This window comes from Serinus canaria, chromosome 2 (assembly GCF_022539315.1).
Source record: "Serinus canaria isolate serCan28SL12 chromosome 2, serCan2020, whole genome shotgun sequence".
NCBI classification, from domain to species: Eukaryota; Metazoa; Chordata; class Aves; order Passeriformes; family Fringillidae; genus Serinus; species Serinus canaria.
The window spans coordinates 692,088-715,781 of NC_066315.1; the positions used below are offsets into that span (position 1 = coordinate 692,088).

Consider the following 23,694-nt stretch of genomic DNA (forward strand, 5'->3'; position numbering starts at 1 on the left):
CCCGTCCCAAAGCTCCAGGAGGTGCTGAGCTCTCAGGACCCAGCCCATCCCAAAGCTCCAGGAGATGCTGAGCTCTCAGGCTGTGTCCCCCAGATGCAGAACACGACCTGGAGCATGCCTGCACCTCCAGGTTTGGGAACTCACTGCTGCTGGGGTCTGGGAAGGCTCCCAGGGGTGTGGGGGGTGGCAGGTGTGGAACCCAAAGCCCTGCACAGCCAGGGCAGTGGGAGGCTGGCACAGCCTCCCCACGAGGCCCTGAGGCTGCAATCACCTCCCAGCTCACAGCAGCCATCCACAGCCAAGGGCAGCTCCCTGCAAACACACCCCTGCTCCCAGCAACAGATCCCTTTTGCCAGTGCACACAGGCTCAGAGAAGGTTCAGGAAAGCAAAGCTTAGCCCCAAGGCTTTCAGCCCCAAGCCCTGTGACCCCACTAAATCAAACATGGCCCCCTAGCTGGGACCACCAGGATCTCCTCCAGGGGCTCCTGGGATTTTCAGGAGGGAGGAGCCCAGGCAGGTGGATCTGTGGGAACACCTGAGGTGCTGGGCAGCTCTACCAACATCCTCTGTCAGGGGCATGGTTTCTGTCCTAAAGGAATTACCCTTCGCACTGAGGACATGGCAAACAAATCAAATGGAAGATCCTGGCACATTTACTGGCATCAGCCTTTTAGAGAGGAATTTATGACCTTGTTGTGTGCTTTGGGAAGTTCACCCTGACACGCAGAAGCAGAGCCAGCCATCAAGGCTGTCAGGTCACTGCTAAAAAGGTATTTTACCCCTCTAATGCAGAGGGGTTTTGAGTCAAGATCGAGCCCCTTCTCCAGTGTTCAGCCTTGGTTTGCTTCCAGAACACCCAGCATGGCTCCATGGGAGACAAATGCCAAATGAACACCTACAGACCTCCTGGTACCTGTGAGACAAAGACACCCAGGGCATGACCAAATGTTGACATTTTTAGCTCAAAAGCTGCACTGTGCATCCATGGAATGCTGCGTGCCCCCAGCTCCCTGCCTGCTCCAGAAAGCCAGAGCAGGACATGGACACATGAGTAACAGCACTGCTTCAGCTGCCCATTTGGATCAAATGGCACTAACTCTTCCTGGGCTCAGCTCAAGAGGCTCCCTGGGCCAGCTGGGCCAGGTTTGTATGTCCAGCTCTCAGACATACCTATTGTGGCGAGGAAGGGGACTTCTCCTATAAGACAGATCAGTCACAAACAGGTTAAGCAGGAGCGACAATGCAGACCAAAACAAAATCAAATCAAGCACAGGGCAGGCAAACAGCACAGATTACTTGGCAGAGTCAGTGGGGACACATTCCAGGCTCTAGGGCTGAGCTCAGAGTTAAGGTGCAGGATTACTGCCCACATGCACACACACCAGGCACTACCCACCTAATCCTGGGCAGCAGCAAGGCAGGGACAGGGGAGGAGGCAGCTCCAGAGCCCAGCTGGGCTGGGCAGCTGACTGCAAACCACATTATCTTATTAAAAATAAGAAATGTTCATTCAATTCAAAGGTTCCTGAAGCTGGAACCATTTCATTCCTGTATCTTAAGGCAAAGAGGTAGCAGGACACAGTGACAAACCACTCTGCAGAGAGGTGCCTGTCCCAGGTGTTGGCAGGACTGGAACAGGAAAGCCCCTGAGGGTGGTTTATTCCTGATATACCCACCTCAGACAGAGCAGATAGGAATACAAATAATTCCTAAAAACAACCAACCATCCTCAAACAACTTTGTTTTCTCTTTCAAATGGCTCTTGTGTGGAAAAGCAACTCAGTCAATTCCAGGAATGCTGCTACAGATTGGAAACATCACAGCCAAACTGTTTAAACTTGTGGACAGGAACAATCTCTCCTTAATTTTATTGATTGCTTACATTTATTGGCTTTTCATCCTCATTTTTTTTGCCCAGTGCTCTCAAAAATAGTGATTTCAAGACCAAAAATAGTGATTTCAATTGGACATTAGGGCTTGGAGCAGCCTGGGACAGAGGAAGGTGCCCCAGAGCCATGGCAGGGGGTGGAACTGGCTGACTTTAGGGGCCCTTCCAGCCCAAACCATTCCAGGATTTTATGACCCTATGCTGCTGTTCCCTTGGGAAGAGGATTGGAACTTAAAACCACCCAGGTTAAACCACTCCTGGGATGTCACAGGGATATTTTCATCCCAGCACCAACAGCTCCAGGGCAGAGTTTCTAAGTGCTTACACTGCCCATGTTTGGAGCAATGGAGATCTGAGCATTTACTAGGATCTGCAGTGCTTTGTGCTTTCCCAATCATAACTAAACCAAACATCAATACAGCAACAAAGATTTATGTCTCACAGATGTGAGACTGATCTGGCTCATTTTCCCAGTCAGACAGCAAGGAAATAAAAAAAGGAGCCTCAAACTTGTAATTAACTCCAACTACAGGCCCAAAACCTTAAACTTGGCCAACTCCTCTTTAAATTTAGAAGTGTGGGGGTGTCTCTTAAAAAAGCTACCATCAGCAAAACAGGAAAAAGTTCCCTCTTCCCATCTCCACTGCCTTGCCTGCCCAAGTCTCCAGGAAGGATTAAACTTTAGGTAGTTTGCATAAGCAATTCATGTGCTTGGTTTCATGCAAAAGGTGTATAAACCACCAATACAAACTTACCAGCCCTGCTCATTCTTGTATTTGTAAGCAGCACCAAGAATGTGACATAATGTACCTCCAGCTTTGAAATCCATGAAGCACTTTGCCTGAAACCCAGAAAACAAGGAAAAAGAGTGATAGTGATTTTTATGGAATTATTTTAAACAAATACAGATGGGTTAGCTGAGTTCTAGACATAGAACATATCAAATGAGAAGTTAATTTCCAGATGAAACATTTCTGGAGTTTGAGGTTCTCCTTTCAGAATGTTTCCTGGAGATTAAATGTATTTAGATCAAGCAGAACTCTTTGTGTTTGCAGGAACTTGATGTATCTGAAAGCTCCAAGAAGAGCTGTAAAAATCCAAAGTACCCTTTGAACACCCATTTCATAGTAAATTAAAGCTCAAATCACAGCTGTCAGGGAAGCAGCTCTTCATCTGTATGAGAGCATCAAACCAGATCATCAGGAATGAGCACCTGAAGCAGAGCTCAGCTATTCCACACTCCATCCATCCCTCCCCCAGGGAAAGCTGGGTTGCAGGAGCTGCACATCTGCCCTAAAACACCAAGCCCAGCTCATTTCTGCCCTCTCAGCTTCACCTGAGTCCCCCTTTCCCAAAGCAGGAATCCCACAACACTCAATCAGGAGCAGAGGAGGCTGGAACCTTCAGAGTCCCCCCAAGTCTCTTCTCTGAGAGGTTATTAAAAACCCCTGTTTCCTGAACAAAGGCTCGATTTTTCTGATACTTTTGAGTCTGGAATGTGCATCTTTCCTGCTCTCTGGTCTGGATGGCTGTGCCTGGGAAAGGCAGCTGCTGGCAGAGTCCTCCTGGAAATGGGGACAGGAGGATGGGGCAGCTGCAGGCAGCACAGGGAGGGCAATGCCAGGATCTGCTTTGGTCCTGGACCATTCTGTGCTCCTCAGGAAATATAAAAAACCTGCACAAAGCAGAATCTGGGGAGTTGCTCAGAGGCCAGGCTCTGGTTACCACCAGGGGCTTTCTGCTGGGAGCAGAAGAGACCCCCACAAACAGCAGCACTCCTGAGGATGCACTGAGGAGTTGTGTGCTGCTGGAAGTAACTGAGACCCAAGTGCTGTAAACTAACCTGAGCAAATCTGGCCAGATTAGAGCTTTGAAGCAGCGAGAACAAACACAGGAACAACATCTTTATGATGCCACTGCAAGGTTTATTGCCCATTTTCAAGATAAGACAAATTGATTTAAGGCTCAGGAGCACTCCAGTGGTTTATGCACTTGAGGAATGTGGGCAGGTTTATGCTTTGTGCTGTCACAGCCAAATAAAGCTCTGCAAAGCTCCCCCTGTCCCTGAAACTTCCCACTAGCACTGAGGCATCAGGAGAGGTGGTGAGATCCTAATGGCACCTTGGAGTGCTTCTGGTGCTCTCCAAAGCACCAGGAGAGTCACAAAATCCCAAAATGGTTTGGGCTGGAGGGACCTTAAGGTTCAGCCAGTACCCCTGTGCTGTGGCAGGGACACCTCCCACTGTCTCAGGCTGCTCCAGGGTCCAGCCTGGCCTGGGACACTGCCAGGGGTCCATGGGCAGCCCCAGCTGCTCTGGGCACCCTGTGCCAGGGCCTGCCCACTCTTAAAGGGAAGGATTCCTTCTAAAATTCATCTGGAATTGTTCCAGGATTCACCCCATGAGTGAAAACCCTTCCAGTGAAGGAGTGTGCACAGCCCACCCTCACGGAGAGGTTACAGGGGCAAAACCCCTGGGGACACCAGCACAGACCAAGAAAAGGACTGTCCTGTCACGTGCACCCACAGCCACAGGAGTTCTGCCAAGTTTTCAGGCCAGCTCAGCTTCAATGGGCTTCAGCCTCTTCACTGGCTAGAAGAGACTCCAGCTTTGTGTCCCCACCCCAAAGAGCCCCAGGGGCAGGGCCCCAGTGCCAGCACACATCTGTGCCAGAGCAGGACACCTGTCCTGGCCCACAGACCCCCCTGGAGCACCCAGCTGGCACCAGGCTGGCAGCCCTGCACCTCTGGGTGTGGGCAGGGCTCCAGGCTGCACTGGGGAAGCAGCAGCCCCCAACACTGATATTGTTCTGGCTGCCTGGACCCCAGGGGACTGGCATCCACCCCAGGGCCAGCAGTCACTGCCTGCTGCTGCAGAACGTGCCAAAGGCATTTCTCAGCCTTGGACACCTCACAAGTCTGGAGTTTAATAACCAAAACACCCAATGGCAGCTTGCTTGCCCTGGAAAGTGCATTTTACTCACTCAGTTGAGGATGCACCAGTCCAGATTTGACTTAAAACTGATTAATTTCTTCTAAAATTCAGAGAAATTAAACTTGTGCCACAGCATTCCAGAAATCATTTCAAATGTAGAGAGAAGCTGTATTGCACTGCAGATGTGCACTGAGGAGAGGTGTGCTACTCCAGCCTCTCCAGAGGGTGCCTGGAGGAGCCTGGGCTGGGGCAGGGATGTCCCAGTGCCCTGGACACGTCCCAGGAGCAGGACAGGGAGCTGTGCCAGCCCAGTGAGAGCCCCAGGAGGACACAATACTCACAGGAAGCTTTGTGAAGGCAGGATTGGTGACATGTTTTCCAAAGGCATCTTCCTGGAACTGCAGCAGCTGCACCACCAGCCCAGCCAAGGTTTTATTGGTAGGAGCATCTGCCTGAACGTACTGCAAGACAAGAAGCACAGTTTGTTGGGACAGGGGGGCTGCAGGGAAGGCTGCCTGGGGACACCCCAGCTCCCTCCTGCCCTTGCAGAGCACAGCTGGGGCATTTTGGGATCCCTGAGTGGCCGGGAAGGGCTGGAGGGAGGTTTGCACAGGAGGAGCAGCCAGCACAACCATTTCCCAGGCTTCAGGCTGAACATCCAGCACCCACCTGTGGCTGAGGCCCAGCTCCCCAGGGGATTCCAGACAAGGATTAACCACTCAGGCTGAGCTCAGCTCCTAATAAAGCACCAGGCTTGTGCTGCCCACACACACAGAGCCTCCTGCTGTAATCAACTCCCAATTAATCCTCAGAGCAGCCCTTGGTATAAATAGGATGTCCTGCACAGAGGGAAAAGCTGAGCCACACAAAGGCACTTGTGATGTTTTGGGACAATCTGAGCAGCTCCTGAGGTTCAATAAAATTACATTTACATTGTGAATGTGAAATCACAGCATGGAATATTAAACCCCTCCCACAGTGCTGAGTTTTTGTCACCCCTAATATTCAGTATTCACTCACTGGATGTCACCTCCTTGCTGTGCCAGGTGACTGCCAAGAGGAGAACAAATCACTTTTCCAGGTAGAAGATGGAGCAATTTGAGCTGCCCCAGTCTCTCAGCTGGGTAACTCTCAGCTTTTCCTCTTCCCTCAAGTCAGATTCTTCTAAAACCCCTTAAAAATTATTTTAAGACCCAGAACCCTCAAAGTTTTAAAGCTGTGGTGCCAGTCAAACCTAACTGAGCTTTGCAAAGCATCAGCTGCAGAGCCAAAGGCACCACAAAGACACAGAGTGAATGAGAACAATTACAATTTCAGTGTCTGACCACCCCGGGGTGAGAGTTCCCCAGCACTTTCTCAGGAGCAGGCACATATCTGAGAAATTGAATCTTCCCAACTCAAAGGACACAAATTCCCCTGAGGCTCCCGAGTGTCCTGTCCTGGGTATAAATCCTGAACTAGAAACACGAGCCTGGAAAGAACTGAAGGCTAACATTTCAAAGCTGCACTGCAATTTGCCCTCTTCCCTCCCCCAGGAATTAATGTTTTAATTACATCAAAATCACAGAATATCCTGAGTTGGAAGGGATCCACAAAGATCACTGAGTCCAACTCCTGGCTCTGCACAGGACTTTGGACAAGGGGGAACAGCTTCCCACTGCCAGAGGGCAGGGAGGGATGGGATACTGGGAAGGAATTCCTGGCTGGGATGGTGGGGAGACCCTAGAATAGAATTCCCAGAGCAGCTGTGGCTGCCCCTGGATCCCTGGCAGTGTCCCAGGCCAGGCTGGACAGGGCTTGGAGCAGCCTGGGACAGTGGGAGGTGTCCCTGCCACGGCAGGGGTGGCACTGGATGATCCTTAAGGTCCCTTCCCACCCAAACCAGTCTGGGATTTTATGAACCTCCTTCAAAAAACAAATCCAGAAGTGGCATCCTTGTACTGACTTAATCTATCTTTTTTTCCCCAGATATTTTCCTTCAGAAGGAAAACTACATGAGAATGCACCTTGCAAAGCCTATTCTTAGACATGTGAACTTTTCCAGGCAGTCATTCCTTTTCTTGCAGCTCCCATTTTTACCTCCTGCAGGAGGCACTGACAGCTGGAAGGAATAAAGGGAGACAACACCTTCTTATCCTCCCTTGCACTGCCACTATCCTGCAGATCCTTTTAATGAGAATCCCATTGCCTTGCCTGAGGTTCCCTGAACAATAAGGGGAAAAACCCTTCAAAAAGAAGCCCAAGAATCCCCTCCATCATTTCTGCATCCTAATGAGCAGCACAAATGGGTCTTTAAGCAGTAAAACACAGCAGACAATTTCCCAATCAATTCAGAGGGGCTTGAGGGACCACAGAGGCATCAAGTCCAACAGATCCCCAGGTTCTCCCCTCATTTGCTTCAGGATCATTTCGTGGACATCAAGGTTTCTAAGCAGTGAATTCCAGAGGACAGAATGATGCCCTGTTCCATAAGAGGATTTAGCTCTCATGCTGAAATGCCAAAGCCCCACGGACACAGCAGAGTCTTCCAACCTTTCCACAATAATTAGAAACACAAAGCCACCCCCTATCTTTGAGCAGAAAATGTGTGGTCAGGAAGCAGAGTGTGAGCAGCAGCAGAGGGAATCACTGCAGCCAGAGCTGCACTGCAGCTGCCCTGGGAGCATTTGTCACCGATGGGGGACAGATCCAGAGCTGGCTTTGATGTGGGCACTGACCTCAAACACGCCCAGCAGCTCTGCTGTGCACACACCTTCCCCACACAAAGGGCACTGCAGCTCAGAGCACCTCACCAGAGCCAAGGGAAACCCACACTGAAACGCTTTGATCCGGGTCTAACCCTGGATCCTTTCCAAAGGTGAGGACACAGAAGAGCTGCACACAGACCCCTCCCTGGATGCAACCCCAGGCACTCCCGGGAGGCTCCTGCCAAGGACAGCAGAGCCACAGACACTGCCAGGGCAGCCCCTGGGGACAGCAGGTGGTGCCAGCCTGACACGCTGATGGCACAACTGCCTGTCCCCAGCAGCTGCCAGTGCCAGCCCGTGCCCTGCTCTGGGACATTCCTGGCAGGGAGGAGGAGATCCCAGCTCTGCGTGGAGCTCTGCCCTGCAGACCCTCCCTGGGCAGCAGCCCTAGGCCTGGAGCAGCCCCAGCTCAGGGATGTGCTCAGACCCCTCTCCCTGGGCCAAGGGGGTCCCAGCTCTGCCCCAGAGCTCCCCGTGCTGAGCCATGCCCTGATCCCCTCTACCCAACATCCCACCTGCTCCTTACAAACCTCAGCACCCTCCTCCTGCCTCTCAAAAATCAACTGCTCTGCCCTTCTGTCTCACGGGGCAGAGCTGTCAGAGCCACCAGGGCCAGCAGATGGATATGGAGCTGGATATTGCCCTGGATATGAGCAACACACCAGGACAGCTCCTCAGGGAGCTCAGCTGCAAGGCCAAGGTCAGGGGCTGCATCCTTCATCAGGCAGCTGCTAAACCCCTCCCAAACTACCTTAGAAATAGGTCTTACAGACAATAAATAACTGCTTTGGGACACCCCATTTAAATATGTGATTGACTGAGAAAGGAACTGCCTAAACACTGCACAATGATATAGATATATGAGCATTAATACAACAAAAAGAGAGTTGCCCAGTTTACTTCTGAACTGTGAATTTCTAAATAACTATGGTGACATCACAGTGCCCATTACAGTCTACCCAAATTACTCTGAACAAGGGATGGAGAGACAGGACACAGGGAATGGCTCCCACTGCCAGAGGGCAGGGATGGATGGGAGATTGGGAATTGGAAATTCCTGGCTGGGAGGGTGGGCAGGCCCTGGAATGGAATTCCCAGAGCAGCTATGGCTGCTCCTGGATCCCTGAAATGCCCAACACCAGGTTGGACATTGGGGCTGGAGCAGCCTGGGACAGTGGAAGTGTCCCTGCCATGGCAGGGGTGGAATGGGATGGGCTTCAAGGCCCCTTCCCCCCCAAACCATTCCAGAATCCTGTGACTTTGTTCTGTTAAAGTCTGTCAGAAGCTCCAGGACTCCAAACCCATTCCCAGCTCCCAGGGAAGCAAGGCTCCAGCATCCCCCTGCACCCACACTGCCTGGGAAGGAGCTGGGCACCTCCTGCATCCCTTGATGCTCAGAAAAAACACAAAGCGACTTCCAGACATCACACACACAAACTGGGAGCAGGAGGGAGCCTGGAATAAATGAGCTCAGCACAATATCAATAATTTCCTTTTCTGTCATTGTGTTTGGTGCCTGTCCATGAGTTTTTCAAGGTGCAGTGTGAGTTTTCCACACTACTACTGAAACCTCTTTCGTTCTTAGTTGTACTCTGGAGACACAGAGAGCTCCCCAACAGCTGTTCTCTCCTAGAGACACAGAGCTCCCCAACAGCTGTTCTCTCCTAGAGACACAGAGCTCCCCAACAGCTGTTCTCTCCTAGAGACACAGAGCTCCCCAACAGCTGCTATTTTCTAGAGGCACAGAGAGCTCCCCAACAGTTTGAACTCTGGAGACACAGAAAACTCTTCAATACTAAAGCCTTGTCTAATCTCCAGTCCAAATGAGCAGCTCTGTAGATGCAGCTCTCCATTTCTCCCTGTCCCCTGGGACCTCTGGATCCTAACTGAGCTTGGTGCTGCTCTGGGACTTCTCCAACTGGTCCCCAGTGTCCCTGGAGCTAGGCACACCAACTGCTGCTGACAGCTTCACCACTGAGATGTACAAACATCTATTTTTAAGAGCATAAACTGGACAAAAGCCAGTTAAAATCACCATGTACCTCTCTGGAAGGAGCCACGCACCTACAGTGGGATGGAAAAAGAACAAGATGAACCAGAGGCCATTTACAGCCCATCCAAAAGGGAACCAGCCCTTCCCTCTGGAATGTTAAGGCTCCATCTGTAAGCACTGGTATCAACTTTCTTGTTTCCTCAAACCAAAATTACTTTTCATTTTTTTAACAGGATTGTCACAGCAAGATTCCAACACTCACCCACCCTGCAGAGTCTCCTTAGCCCAACTCTAATTACCTTCCAGAACCACGAGAAATAAATAGCAATTGTTGTAACAATTAATAACATAATAATATAATTTATATAATTTATAATATAATTTCTAAATAATAATAATGATAATAATAATTTTATAGGCAATTTGAAAGGAAGGGTTTCCCCTTGGCTCCCATTGCTGCACCACACTCCCCCTGCCCAGCCAGTACAGAGACACCAGCCTGGCTGATGGGGTTCAGAGCCACAGCAAAAACACTTTCTGTGCTCAGCAGGGCACCTGGGCCCAGCTCAGAGCAGCGATTTCCCGGGATCCCGGGGGTGCTCGGCCAGGACATGGAAAGGGAAAACCACAGCTCCTCCAGGGCGTGGGACAGCACCGCAACCGGAACGAGCCAAACTGCACAAATATTCTGTTCCATTGCCCTGTCAACACAAAGAGCTCGAGCTGCTGCTTCAAAGGGCACCGCACACCCCGATCCGAGCTGGAAGGAGCTGGAAGGACTGGAAAAACAAAAACACACCCGAGCCCGAGCTGCCTTCACCCCGCAGCGCTCCAGCTCAGATTGCCAGTTCAGATTCCCGTTCTCAGATTCTCCGCCACACAAAGAGCCCAACCAACAGCCGGTGCTCCTCCGTGGGTGACGGACACCGGGACGGCCCCGAAACCGGGAGAGTTCGGAGATTGTGCACGCCAGGGCCGCGCAGCATCCCCGGGCACGGCTCCGGCCCGAGCGCCTCCAGCACCGCTGCGGCGCGGTGCGGGCCCGCTGCAAACTTACACCGGGCCCTAACTCACGGCTCGGGCACCGAAGTTAAGTTATAAAATCAGCACACGGAAAAAAAACCCAAACACATAAAGAAAGCGAGGCAGCCGAGGGGAGCGAAGTGTGCGAGGAGGAGGAAGAGGAGCCCAAGGGCAACAGCGGGGCTGCCGCGGGCGAGCTCGGGGCAACACGCGGGGCTGAACGCGGCTCCCGGCGGCTCCGGGGGATTTTCCTCGCTTTTCCAACGCTCCCGACACCGCCGGGGCGCGGCTGAAGCGAAACCCAGCGGGGCCGGGACCTGCCCGCACAGGAAAGTTACTGCCTGGGGCGGGCGGGCACCGGCCGGGCCCCCGCGGCCGCGGGAACGTCCCGGGGCCACCGGGGCTGCCCCAAACACGGCCCCGGGCGCGGAGGGAGTGGAAACGTGCCCGGGGCTGTCCCCGACCCGGCCCCGCACCCGCCGCAGCGCCGAGGCCGCGGGTCACAAAGAGCGGCAGGAACCTCCGGCCCCCCTGTCCCGTCCCCGGCCGTTCCCCGCCCGCCCGCCCGCCCGGTGTCCGCCGCCCCCGCCGGGCCGCACCTTCTTGTAGTGCTTCCCCAGCCACACGCGGACCGAGTCGAGCTGGGACACGGTGTCGGGACTCTCCCAGAACTTGCCGGCGGGACCTCCGTCCTTGCGGCGCGCCGCGGCCAGCGCGGGGCCGGGCCCGCCAGCCGGAGCCGCCGCGGGGCCGCTCCCGGGGCCTCCGCCCGCCGCCAGCGCCGCCGCCGCCATTGTCCCCGCGCGCCCCGCGCCGCGCATGCGCCGCGCCCCGGCCCGCGCCCCGCCCACCCCGGGAGCGCGCCCGGGACCAGAATGGGCACGTGCTCGGAGGTCGGAACGGGAACGCGCACGGGGACGCGATCGCGAGTGTGCTCGGGGATGGGAACAGGAACACCAACGGGAACGTGAACGTGCTTGGGGATGTGATCGGGAAGGCCAGCGGGGAGGCGCGCGGGAACGCGCATACCGCTCGGGTGAAGCCCCGCCCCTCGAGCGGCCCCGCCCCTCCTGGCCCCGCCCGAGCCGCTCCCACTGAGAGACCCCGGGAGGAGTTCCGGGTCCCAGACGTACCGTCCGTGCCCTCGGGACCGCCCCGAACACACCGTCCGTGCCCTCGGGACCGCCCCGAACACACCGTCCGTGCCCTCGGGACCGCCCGGGACCGCTCCGAACACACCGTCCGTGCCCCCGGGACCGTCCGTGCCTTCGGTACCGCCCCGAACACACCGTCCGTGCCCTTCGGTACCGCTCCGGTGTGCTCCAGCCCCCGCCCCTCAGGCCCGCTGTGGAGACCCTGAGGTGCAATTAGGGAATAAATTGGGTGCTGCCATAATTACCTGCAGGTGTCTGCACCGAGTCCTCACTGCTGGCTGCCTTTACCTTTCCATAACCACCTCTAGACCCACGGAATGGGTCATTAGGAAGCAATTTCCCCGAAATTTCCTTTACAGAAACCACTTAGTTTTGAGTCTCTACTAATGTTTTATTTGTGAATTGAACATAACAGGGAAATTTTTTAAAAAGGTAAAAACGTGTATATAATTTAAAAATACAACACAGTTCAGGCATTATCAAATAGAGTGTCAAAAAGCCTGCCAGTAAAATCACAATCCGCAGTATGAAACCGTCCGTCGCATGACTGTAGTTTGCAAATGTTCCCTTGTTCCTGAACACTCCAAACAGAAATAAGGAAGGGAAACCTCTGGAGATACAGGGAATAACAAACCCACCAAACATCCAGAAATCTGAACTTCAGAATTTCAGAGCCGCCATTCTGAAAAGGCAGCAGAGTGAGTTCAGCCAAGAATTCCAGAAGGGTTTGGGTTGGAAGGGACCTTAAAATCTCATCCCATTCCACCCCTGCCATGGCAGGGACACCTCCCACTGTCCCGGGGTGCTCCCAGCCCCAGTGTCCAGCCTGGCCTGGGACACCGCCGGGGATCCTGTGGCAGCCACAGCTGCTCTGGGCAACTCCCTGGTCGGATGGGGGCCGGGCCTGGCCGGGTACCCCACCCAGGGACCGGGACCGGGACCGGGGCCCGAACGGGTCTCACGGCGGGGCCGAGGCTACAGCGCCCCCACAGGCCGCGCCGCCCATGGGCTCTGCCGTTGCCATGGGGACAGACCCCGCCCTGCGGTCACGCGAGGCTTGGCACAGTGGCGCCGCGGCCGGAGGGAACGCGCGGGCCGTCTCACTTCCGGGGAAGGACCGAAAGTGAAGCGCGCGCCGCGCCGGAAGCGCGCGCGGGGGCTGCCGGGAGCTGTAGTCCCGAGGGGCGGCCCGGCGGCGGCAGTCGCGGTGCGGAGGTCGGTGCCGGGCGGGCGGGGGTCGGACCGCGACCCCTGGGGAGAACCGGGGGGGCCGCGGGGGCGGGACGGCGGCGGGAGGAAGGGGAGGAGCGGGGGATGGCGGCGAGCAGAGCGGGCGAGGCGGGGAGGGCCGTGCGGGGCCGCGGCCTGTGCGGGCGGGGCGGCGCGGGCGGGGATGCTCGGCGGCACCGGGGATGCTCGGCGGCACCGGCGGCACCGGAGATGCTCGGAGGGCCCCGGGAATGCTCGGGGAGGCTCCGGGGCACCGCTTCCCGCGGGCCGTGGGCGAGCGGCCGGCGGGGAGAGCCCGGGAAGCGGCCCCGGGAGCGCGGCTGTCCCCGGAGCTCCATCGCTGCCCGGGAAGGCTCCGCTCCGCTCGGAGCCGCTCTCCCGCAGCCTCTCCCCCGGCTGCCCCGCCGTGCCCGCCTGTGCCTCGCCCCGCTGTCGCCGCCGGCCCCGTTTCGCCCCGCGGCCGCGGGAATTGTCGCTGCGGGTGCCCGTGTGGCCCCGGGGCTCGGGGCTGTCCGGAGCCCGCTGCCACCTGCAGCCTGCACTGCCGCCCTGGCAGCGGCATCCCTGCGGGGTCGGCCCAGGGAGAGCTTCCCGCACCCATCCGCTGTCCTTGGGCCCCAGTGAGCACCAGGAAGAATAAATCAGTGCTGCGAGAGGCGTGCTGGCTGTGCCCGAGCCGGGCAGGGAATCCTTGGCGCTGGGTGTGCAGACAGCAGGATTTCTCTCTCCTTTGTTCTCCTCACAAAGCAGTCGGGGCTCTGCCCCTTCCAACACCGCTGGAGTACCCCAGCAGCCAGTAATCACAATTGCTGTGGTTTTTCCCGGGTCTCTCCCGGGGATGTGGTTGTCCCTCCTGCAGTTGTTTTCCAGTGGATCGAGGAGCCCCCACAAAGGCCCAGTTCCTTCCCATCCTTGGGGATTTGATCTAGCAGTTTCTGTGCTGCAGTGCCTGGTTGCACTCTTTGCCCCAGTCTGTTGCTAACAAACTTTCAGTGTCTCTTGTGCCACCTGGGTCTCTGGAGTTTGCTGGGTGTGAGGCTCCAGGCTCCCATGGATTCTCATCCCAGCTGTTCCACTGCCTGTCCTGTGTCATCCTGGGCCATTTCTTCCCAAATTCAGTGTCCTCAGAGCTCCCACATCTCTCCTGTCATCAGAAAAAATACATTTTGAGTCTTCCAGTGCCCCTGTCCATGGTGGTCCTGCATCCCTCTGTTTCCCTGGGGGCTGCAGCAGCTGCCACAGCTGGACACTTCTTCCTATTTGGGATCAGGATCTGCAGGAGCAAACCCTGGGATCTCCCCCAGGCTGCTGGATGTGCTAAAAGTGATTCCCAGGTCAGGATCCAGGTGTCAGATTCAGCAGATCCCTTATTCTCCTCCCTGTCCTGCCCTGTCCTCCCCAGTCTGGTTCTGGCTGGTTCCCAGTAAGGCTCCCAGCCCAGCTGGGCTCTGCAGACAGGATCACACGACAGCTGGGCTGGAATCTTGCTTATCCAAGGGGATCTCAGTTGTTCCTCTTGGAACCTCATCCCCAGAAGGTTCTCTTTTTTTTTATTTCTTTGTTCTTGAGCAGAAAAGACCATTTCTATCAACTTTATATTGCATTTACCCATTTGGCTTGGAAGAGAGTGGAAGGACCATCCAGTGCCACCCCTGCCATGGCAGGGACACCTCCAACTGTCCCAGGCTGCTCCAGCCCCAATGTCCAACCTGGCCTGGGACATTCCAGGGATCCAGGGGCAGCCACAGCTGCTCTGGGAATTCCATCCCAGCCCCTCCCCACCCTCCCAGCCAGGAATTCCCAATTCCCAAGATCCATCCCTGCCCTCTCTCAGCTCAAAGCCATTTTTGGAAGAGCCCTTTTCCCCAGCCCAGTGTGGGTGAGGCATTCCCTGTTCCTGCTCCCTGTATTCCCAGGAGGGAATGTTGCAGTTCATGTGCCCACCTGTCCCAGGACACTGTGGGAGGGATTCCCTGGATTCCCTGGGGTACCCCACACACAGCCCCCCTCTCTGGCCAGAGCTGGGGTGGGGATGTGGCCAGTGCCCTGGCAGTTGGATTCCCTGCAGCATTCCCTGTCCCACTCCTGCTTCCCTCTCTCCAGTGCCTCAGGAGCGTTCAGGGATTGGCTCTTTTCTCCTGGAGCAATACTGGGCTCACCCAACTCATCCCAAATCCCCTTGGCTTTAGGCAGTTTGAGCCAGGCTGGGATGATGCCCATGAAAGGGGGCACAGGCTGCCCTGTGCCAAGCTCCAGCCTTGGGAATCTGCCTCCAGGACCACAGAAGAGCTCCCTGACTTTGTTCCCTGCAGTGATTCATCACACCAGGGACCTTTGCCTCCGAGATTCACCACAGCTCACGTGGGGTTTCATTTCTGCCAAGTCAATTTGCTCTGTTTTTATTGATTTCATCCTTGGAAAAGGCCAGGTGTGGCCCTGGCAGCCAGGGCAGGTTGGTGTCCCTGTGTCCTTGGGGAAGGAACTATGGACCAGGTGTCACAACCAGAGATGTGGCCAGAAAATGGAGTGGGTTTATTTGAAGCCTTTTGGTTTTGGGTTTTTTTTTTTATTTTTTTGCTAGTAATTTTGTGTTATTGAAAGCAAACGTGAATAATTGGAATGATAATTGCAGGCTATTAATTGCATGCACAGGAAGTCATTGATGGGGACAGTTAATGTCCACAGAATCCCAGAATATCCTGACTTGGAAGGGATCCACCAGGATCATGGAAGTCCAGCTCCAAACCAACTCTGTGTGTAAATGCTGACCTTCAGTCCTCACCCATCTGATCTGAGTTTATAGAAAATCCTTGTTACTGTTTCCAAGAATCCCTACAGTGTATTTAATACTTGGCATGACAGAGAAAACACCCCAAAACAAAGTTGGTTTTCTTTTTTGAGTGAAAGTTATAAATAGGAAGTTTAACACAGTTTCAGTAAAGAATGTCACCAGAAGTACAGTTCTCTTTCTTCTCCTGCTTTTTTTTTCCCTTTAAAGGGAATAATGGCAATAATCTACTTCATCCTGGCCTAAAAGGCTTTTGAAAACCCTTCATTTTCACCCCAGGGCAAAGCAGAAGCACCTGGAGCATTTGAAAGGAAATAGCCATTCTAACCTGCAGTTTCTTTGTCTCCCTGCTGCCGTCCCAGGAACGCCCTTCCCGCCGGGATGGAGATGTTCTCGCTGAATTCCCTCAAAGGTAGGAGCTGCCACTGCCTTGGGGGGTTCCTGGGCTCCAGGGGGAGCTGGAGCAGGGGGCTGAGGAGGAGGAGGAGTTCTTGGTGTGAGGAGGGAGCTCAGCTGTGTCCTGGTGGGTGCAGCACGGAGGGGATGTGGCAGGGAGCTGGGACAGGACAGGATTCCAGGGAAGTGGTGGCATTGGGCAGGGAGGAGCCCTGCATTGTTATCCAGACACTGGACACTAGTTTCTGTTCAGCTTCAAGTACAGTTTCTTTGCCTTTTAATTTTGTCCTCCTAAATATTCCTGCATCCCTCAGTACCAGCTCCACGAGCTCCTTGTCCTTGGGATGTGATCCTGCAGCTCCTGTCACTGTCACCACGGCTCTTCTCCCTGCCATTGCTTTGCCAGCCTTCCTTTCAATCATGTTTTGTCCTCAGAAATCCCTCCAGTCACTGTTTCCTGTTTTACCTTGTGGCTGTTTCCTGAGCTCTGTTACTTGGTCTTAAAGAGAGTGGATAGAATGGACTAAAATATTCCAGCTCTGGCTGAGGCAGGGGGACCCTCCCTCCATCCCAGGGAATTCATCCTTCCCCTGACCCAGCAGTGACCCCACCACTCCTGTCACTGCCCTGCTCTGAGCCACCAGCACTGGGATTTAGCTGAATTTAAACTAAAATCCCAGAATTCTTCCCAATCTGGGGCAGGAATTGTGTACAAAGTCACCTCAGCTGGGAACAAAGCCCCTCTCCTGCACCAAACCCTGCCCGTGGGGGTGGACTGGGGGTGGAGAGGTGGAACTTCCCTGGTGAGGGCTGGTGGTTTGTCATGGCCAGGCTGGCTGTGGGACACTGGGATGCTCCAGCCCTGGGGATAAAGGAATTCCTGAGTGAAACTTGGCTCCTTAAGGAGCTGCTGCCTCTGCACAGCCTTGGCTGGAGGGGCAGGTCCAGCCCAGCTCCTCCCAGGAGCTGCCAGAGCTGGGAGATGGCTCTGGAGATGCTGCCTGTGCTGGCTCACGCTGCTCTCTGCAAAATAAAGATACCTGGAATCGGTGACTTCTGGAATTTTGTAATAAATTGACTCTTCACTGCTGCTTCTGTGCCCACAAGATAATTTCTTATATCATTTTTGGTGACAAACCACCAGCCCTCCTCACCCTGTCCCTGTACACTGGGACTGCCTGTCAGCCTCTTCCCCAGCTCTTCCAGCCCCTGCCCGTGTGTTCCCAAGGTTTTCCAGCTTTTCCAGCCCCTGCCCATGTGTTTCTGAGGTTTCCCCAGTTTTTCCAGCCCCCCCCCACGTGCTTCCAAAGTTTTCCCAGCTTTTCCAGCCCCTGTGTATGTTTCTGAGGTTTCCCAGCTTCTCCAGCCCCTACCCATGTTTTTCCAAGATTTCCCAGTTTTTCCAGCTCCTGCCTGTGTGCTTCCAAAGTTATCCCAGCTTTTCCAGCCCCCTGTCTGTGTTCCCAGGATTTCCCAGCTTTTCCAGCCCCCTGTCTGTGTTCCCAAGGTTTTTCCAGCTTTTCCAGCCCCTGCCCGTGTGTTTCTCAAGGTTTTCCAGCCTCCCTTTCCTTCCAGTCCTCCTTGAAGATTTTATTTCCAAACCACCTCAGTTTATTCCTAAATAAATAGTAAAAATCACGGTAAAGCAGTGAAAATTATAGTTTGTGCAGCGTGCTGTCACAAGATTAACACAGGGTTAATTCCCTTCAGTGGAATGAGTTGTTTTCCTCTTTAGTGGTCCGGGTGATCTCTGGATGATTTTTGAATGAACAATCAGTTTTGAATGATTTTTTCCCATTTTAGTGGTCCAATCCCTTAAAATTTCTAATCCAAGTGCCAGAATAACTTCATATCTTTCAAAAAAAGTGTTTTTTTTTTTTGTCTTCTGGTGCTGATTCAGGATCTGGGTTTGTGTTTCCATTTGGGTTTTCTGTGGTTTTGGGTTTGTTTTTTTTTTTTTTTTGTTTGTTTGTTTGGGTTTTTTAAAGTAAAAGAACCTACAAAGACAAATCAGCAGCTAATTCAGAGGTTCTAATAAGAGAATACAGGAGAAGGCAAACTTGGTGTAATAAGACTTTTTTTGAGTGTTCAACTCTTCCTAAAGTTGTTTTTTTTTCCTTTTTCTTAGTTTGTTTTGTTTTTTCTTTTTTTCCTTTTTCTTAAAGGATTTTATTTGATAACTTTATTTGTCTTGAACCTCTTCTGATGGAGCCCAGGCTTTGTAAAACTGAGCTGTGCCATTGTATTAGTCAGTATTTTTTGCCTTATTGAAGATTTTCTTAAAAATCAGAAAAAAACAAAACAAAACCACCTTTTGCATCACGATGCTTAACCAGCCACTCATGGTAATTTTCACTTTACACACAAAATACTCAGTAATACAGACTTGGATATAAAAATGAGACCCTGGTTTAAAGAAATACAAAACCTAATGGTAATCCCAGTACAGCCAGGGCTGATACAGATTAATTGCTTAGGAAAAAAAAAAATCAGATTTAAATAAATACTCCTGTAGGGTGGGAATTTCAGCCAGCTCCACAGTCTTAAGAATTTTACACTGGAATTATTCAATGAAATAATTCATGTAGAACTGAGTAACAGGAGGAGTTGGAGATGAGAGAAGTGGGAAGCGCTGACTTATTTCATGAAGATTCTAAGATCTTTATCAGAGATTTTCATTTTAGATTGCATAGATTTAAGATTTTATAAAGATTTAAGATTTTAAGTTCCTTAAAATACTTACTTTAAAGCTTATAAAGAGTTTAATATCTCAAATATTGGCAAATAACGGGCTGCAGGAGCAGCTGGGTTTTCGGGATACGGGAGGGTGGGACATGGCTCTGTGCGCTCCGGTGTTCCCGGCGGCAATTCCCGGTATTCCCTGGCCAAAATTCCCGGTGTTCCCGGCCAGAATTCCCAGTATTCCCTGGCCAGAATTCCCGGTGCTCCAGGGCCGCAATTCCCAGTGGTCCAGGCCCGCAATTCCCGGTGGTCCAGGCCGGAATTCCCGGTATTCCCTGGCCAGAATTCCCGGTGTTCCAGGGCCGCAATTCCCAGTGGTCCAGGCCCGCAATTCCCGGTGGTCCAGGCCGGAATTCCCGGTATTCCCTGGCCAGAATTCCCGGTGTTCCCGGACAGAATTCCCGGTATTCCCTGGCCAGAATTCCCGGTATTCCCTGGCCAGAATTCCCGGTGTTCCCGGCCAGAATTCCCAGCGGTCCAGGCCCGCAATTCCCGGTGGTCCAGGCCGGAATTCCCGGTATTCCCTGGCCAGAATTCCCGGTGTTCCCGGCCAGAATTCCCGGTATTCCCGGCCAGAATTCCCGGTGCGCACGGCCAGAATTCCCGGTATTCCCTGGCCAAAATTCCCGGTGTTCCCGGCCAAAATTCCCAGTATTCCCTGGCCAGAATTCCCAGTATTCCCTGGCCAGAATTCCCGGTGTTCCCGGCCAGAATTCCCAGCGGTCCAGGCCCGCAATTCCCGGTGGTCCAGGCCGGAATTCCCGATGCTCTCCGGCCGCAATTCCCGATGCGCACGGCCGGTGGTCCAGAGCCGCAATTCCCGGTGCTTTTATAGATTCTACCGGGAATACCTACTTTATTCTTTATCTCCGTCTAGCCTCTGTTCTAAGTCAGCCTTCCCAAGGCATCACTCCCACGGCCGCAATTCCCGGAGCCCCCGGCCGGAATTCCCGGTGCCCCAGGGCTCCGGAGCGCCGGGAATGCTGCGGGTTCGGGCCCCGGCCAGGAGAGCAGCTCTTTGTCCTTGCCCCCGTCCGTCTCCCCCTCTCGGTGCCCGTTCCCGCTCCGTTCCCGCTCCGTTCCCGCCGGGCCGGGCTCTCCCGGGCCGCTCTCGCTCCTCCCGCCCGCCGGGGGGCGCTGCCGCCGCGGCCCCTGCGCTGCCCGCGGGCGCAGGGCGGCCCAAGATGGCGGCGCTGGGGCTGCTGCTGCAGGCGGCGGGGCCGCTGCGCCTGTGCCGCGGCCCCCGCGGGCCCTGCGCGGCTCCCCGCGGGCTCTGCTCGGCCCCCCGCGGGCCCGCCGAGCCCCGCCGGGACGAGGAGGACGAGGAGGAGCCCGAGGCGGCGCAGGGTGAGCGGCGGGGCCGGCCGGCGCTCGGGGCCCCGCGCGGCGCTCGCGCAGCGGAAGGGAGGGGCGAGCCCGGGCCCGCGGCGGGGCGGGGGAGCCGCCACATCCCTCCCTCCCTCCATCCCTCCCTCCCTTCCTTCTTCCCGCGGCTCCGCCGGGACCGGGATGCGCGGCCAGGGAGAGGAGCCGCCGAGCTGCGCAGGTACCGGGGGGCGCCGGGGGCACCGCGGAGCCGCTGCGGGGCCGCCCCCGCGGGCCTTTGTTGGCCGGAGTTGGGTTTCCCCGGTGATTGCCCTCAAGGTCGCCGAGCCGGGCCTGGGCGAAACTCCGGCCGCCTCCGGTGGCTGACGCGAGAGGAAAATCCCCGTGGAGCTGCGGCAGGAGAGCGGCGGGGCTGGGCGGGCCGTTAGGGCCGTTCCCCGCTCTCCGTGCGCGGGATCCCGCGGATCCGCCCGGACAGCAGCCCCGGCCAGGAGCTCCAGGCAGGATCCCCGGGCAGCAGCCCCGGACGGGAGCCTCGGGCAGCATCCCCGGACAGGAGCCCCGAGCAGGAGCTCCAGGCAGGACCCCGGACAGAAGCCCCGAGCAGGAGCCCCGGACAGCTCCGCGGCACCGGGCCCGGTCCTGCAGCGGTCCCGGAGCCCGCCGGGGCTCACGGCTCTGGCCGCGGCTTGGAAGATTGTCCCGGTTGGATATCAGGGGTGTGCGGGCCCCGGTGGGAAGCGTGAATGCCGTCGGAGTTGTCGCTGCTGTAAAAGAATGTTCAAAACTCGCCTTTGGTGCCGTGTTTTGAATCGCTTTTTGTTGGGTTATGGAGCGTGGAGTACACTTGGAGCTTGGAGGGATGCGAGTGGTTTTGTGCCAGAGGTTGTGACTTGAACCATTTTTCCTTACAAAAATCGCTGGTTTGGTTTCAGTTTTCTTTCGTGGGCTGCATTTTGGAAATTTGGAGTGTTATTATATTTGAACTTTTTCTTTTTTTTTTTTCCTCAGCCCTCATGCTTCTGTGTTCAGTGTTTTTTTTTCCCGTGCTCCAGCATTATTAAAGTCATTATTTTCTCAGTAATTTCTGGATTCTTTGGGTCTTGGTTCCATTTGTCTTTCAGAAGCTGCTGAGTTTTATCTTGGAGTTCAGAGTGGGACGGTCTTTCAGTCGTTACATTCAAGCTGTTCAGCAGAGCAAATTAACTGCCTGCTGAAGCAAGTGCTGAACCACCCCAAATTATTCATTAATGAGCTGCTTCAGGTGTTGCCTGAGAAAAGGAATAAACCAGGAATTTTTTTTCTTTCCTCTTTTGTACGTCATCCCTCATCACTTTTTTTCTAATGTGTTTTCAGGCAGTCCCTGGGTACTTTTATTTTTGGTCTTCAGTTCACTTATCCTCCCAGTTTGTATGGAGGATTGACCATGGAAGGCTCTTGATCTTGAGATGGGAGTGTGGTGATGCTGGAATTGTTTCCAATAATAGATTTGTTTTGGATGAACAAATAAAAGCCCTCAGGGTGTTGTAAACCTGCCCTACCTGTCCAGCTGCTCCTGGAACACATGGAGATCATAAATGTCATTTGAAAAACCTCTTTCTGAGGTGGGTTCTGAGCCCTCAGTTTGTGGGCTGATGTCTATTAGCTGTCCTCATTTGGCTGCTTTGTTATTAGCCTTGGAAGCAAATATGGAAGTCCACTCAGACCCAGGCCAGCTTCAGAAAGTCACTGTTAGATCCATGTTCTTATCTGAGGCTTCAGGTTTTTGGCTCACAGTGGGTTTGGGGAGCTCAGTCACTTCCCCTCGTTCCTGAGGCTGACAAGGCAGGCTGCCCCTGCCCTTGGGTTTGCTCCAGGAGCCCTCCTCCTCTGTCACTGATTAAATTTGTCCTGTAGAGCCACAGCAGAATTTGGGCTGGAGCTCTGGATCCCTTCCTGGAGCAGGGCAGGGTCCTGAGCAGCCCCAGTGGCTCCAAGGGGGAGCTTGGCCACTGCTCCTTCTCCTCAGCTGGTCCCACTTGCTTTTGGAGGAGCCTGCTCAGTGTTCCCTGAGCTCTCCTCCAGCCAGGAGGTGCACGTGGGGTTTGTTCTGTGTGTGTTGAGAGGGGCCATGGTTTGGGGATGGTTTAAAACCCCCAAATTCCCCAGAAGCCATGCTTTGGGGTACTCCAAGCTAAGCTGCCCGGTGGAACCTTCTGTTCCACTCCATCTCTGCAGTGGAGCATGTCTGGGCTAATTCCTTGTGAAATGGATATTGTGGAGCCACAGGGCTTTTTTCCTTCCTTGGGGATTTTTGACGTGTTGGAAACACATTTGGATTTATTACTTGAATTTATCATATCTTGAAGACTTTTGTCTTTGACAGTTTGTCCTTGGTGCTCATTTGTTACTTTTCCAGGGAGTAGAATTGGAGAGAAGAGAGAAACTGCTGGATTTCCTCTGTCCTCCTTGAAGAAGACTTTGGGCTGTTTTGTTTGTGCTCTGGTACCTGAGTGTTTCCACTCCTCAGATCTGTAGGGGTTTGGAGGAGGCTGGGCCACTCCAGCTGCATGGTTTGTTGGTTTTGGGGTCTGGCTTCTGTGGTTTTCAGTGTAGCTTGGAATTATCCTGGACTTTCACAATCAAATTAAGCTAAAGCACTCACTGGCTTTGAGGAACTTTAATTAGTTAATTGGCTTCTTTGATAGCCCCACCCTGGCTTGTCTGCTCTCCAAGACAGGCTTTTAATATTCCTTCCTGATGTCAGGGCTGTGGTTTGGGTGTCATATGTGGCTGTTTGGTGAGTATTGGGTTGTACTCCTTGTGCTCCCACTGACACAATTCCCACCCAAACATCCACCCTCAGCCGTGGCAGACCTGAGACACTCCTTGGAGCAAGATGCTGCAAATCCCATTTGGCAGGGAAGGGAACATTCTGCAGATCCAGTTCTGCAGTTGGGGGTTGTTTCAGTAAAAGCTCCAAGGGAGGGATGGCTTCCTGCAGGACGAGATCCTTTCAGCTCTGGAATTGGGGCAGGAACGGGCTGAAGGTGATCCAGCAGCCCTTGGCACAGTCAGAACGTGCTGCTGAATATGGCATTGTCAGCTGGGGAGAAAACACAGCACCTTGTTGGGAATTCCAAGCCTGAGCTGTCACCACAACTGGGCTTTGTTAGTCAGAGATCCTATTTTCCCCTCTAGAGCAGATTAAATATTTAGTGTTCACCGAGGAGTCACCTCAGAATGTGAGAAACTACCTCTGTCATAGGTAATTGCACTTGGGGGGGCACTATAAAAATGTGCTTCTTGCACCTCTTATCACAGAATTTCCCAGGTTATTGTTGTGAAAGAGGAAACAACTGGAAGCCAAATCACCAGGCTGGTGCTGGAGATTTGCTTTTTGCTTTTCTTTTTAATTAGTAAATTGAATGGTGCATTTGGGAGTTGTGTTACTGCTCCTCCCTCCGTTAGTCCCACCAATGTGGAATGGAATA

The 23,694-nt window shown here is 54.0% G+C and overlaps 2 protein-coding genes across 4 annotated transcripts in view; one reads left to right on the top strand and one right to left on the bottom strand.

Moving 5' to 3' along the window:
• The window catches only part of SMARCC1 (SWI/SNF related, matrix associated, actin dependent regulator of chromatin subfamily c member 1), a 67,168-nt gene extending 55,774 nt beyond the window's left edge, over nucleotides 1-11,394 (bottom strand). Inside the window, exons 1-3 of the mRNA XM_050970915.1 lie at nucleotides 11,185-11,394; nucleotides 5,164-5,283; nucleotides 2,645-2,730 (exon numbers count right to left, since the gene is read on the bottom strand). Coding sequence (XP_050826872.1) covers nucleotides 2,645-2,730; nucleotides 5,164-5,283; nucleotides 11,185-11,379 — 401 coding nt within the window. The 5' untranslated portion in view covers nucleotides 11,380-11,394. The remainder of the gene's footprint in view (nucleotides 1-2,644; nucleotides 2,731-5,163; nucleotides 5,284-11,184) is intronic.
• Nucleotides 11,395-12,884: 1,490 nt separating this feature from the next.
• Nucleotides 12,885-23,694, top strand: part of DHX30 (DExH-box helicase 30) — a 31,891-nt gene continuing 21,081 nt past the window's right edge. Inside the window, exons 1-2 of one of the 3 annotated variants that reach the window (XM_009085743.4) lie at nucleotides 12,885-12,954; nucleotides 16,120-16,169. In XM_009085743.4, the coding sequence (XP_009083991.2) occupies nucleotides 16,139-16,169 (31 nt within the window). In that variant the 5' untranslated portion in view covers nucleotides 12,885-12,954; nucleotides 16,120-16,138. Of the gene's footprint in view, nucleotides 12,955-16,119; nucleotides 16,170-20,060; nucleotides 20,243-20,306; nucleotides 20,442-23,694 lie in introns of those variants that run through there. The other 2 variants (XM_050970721.1, XM_030230334.2) reach the window with 2 other exon arrangements.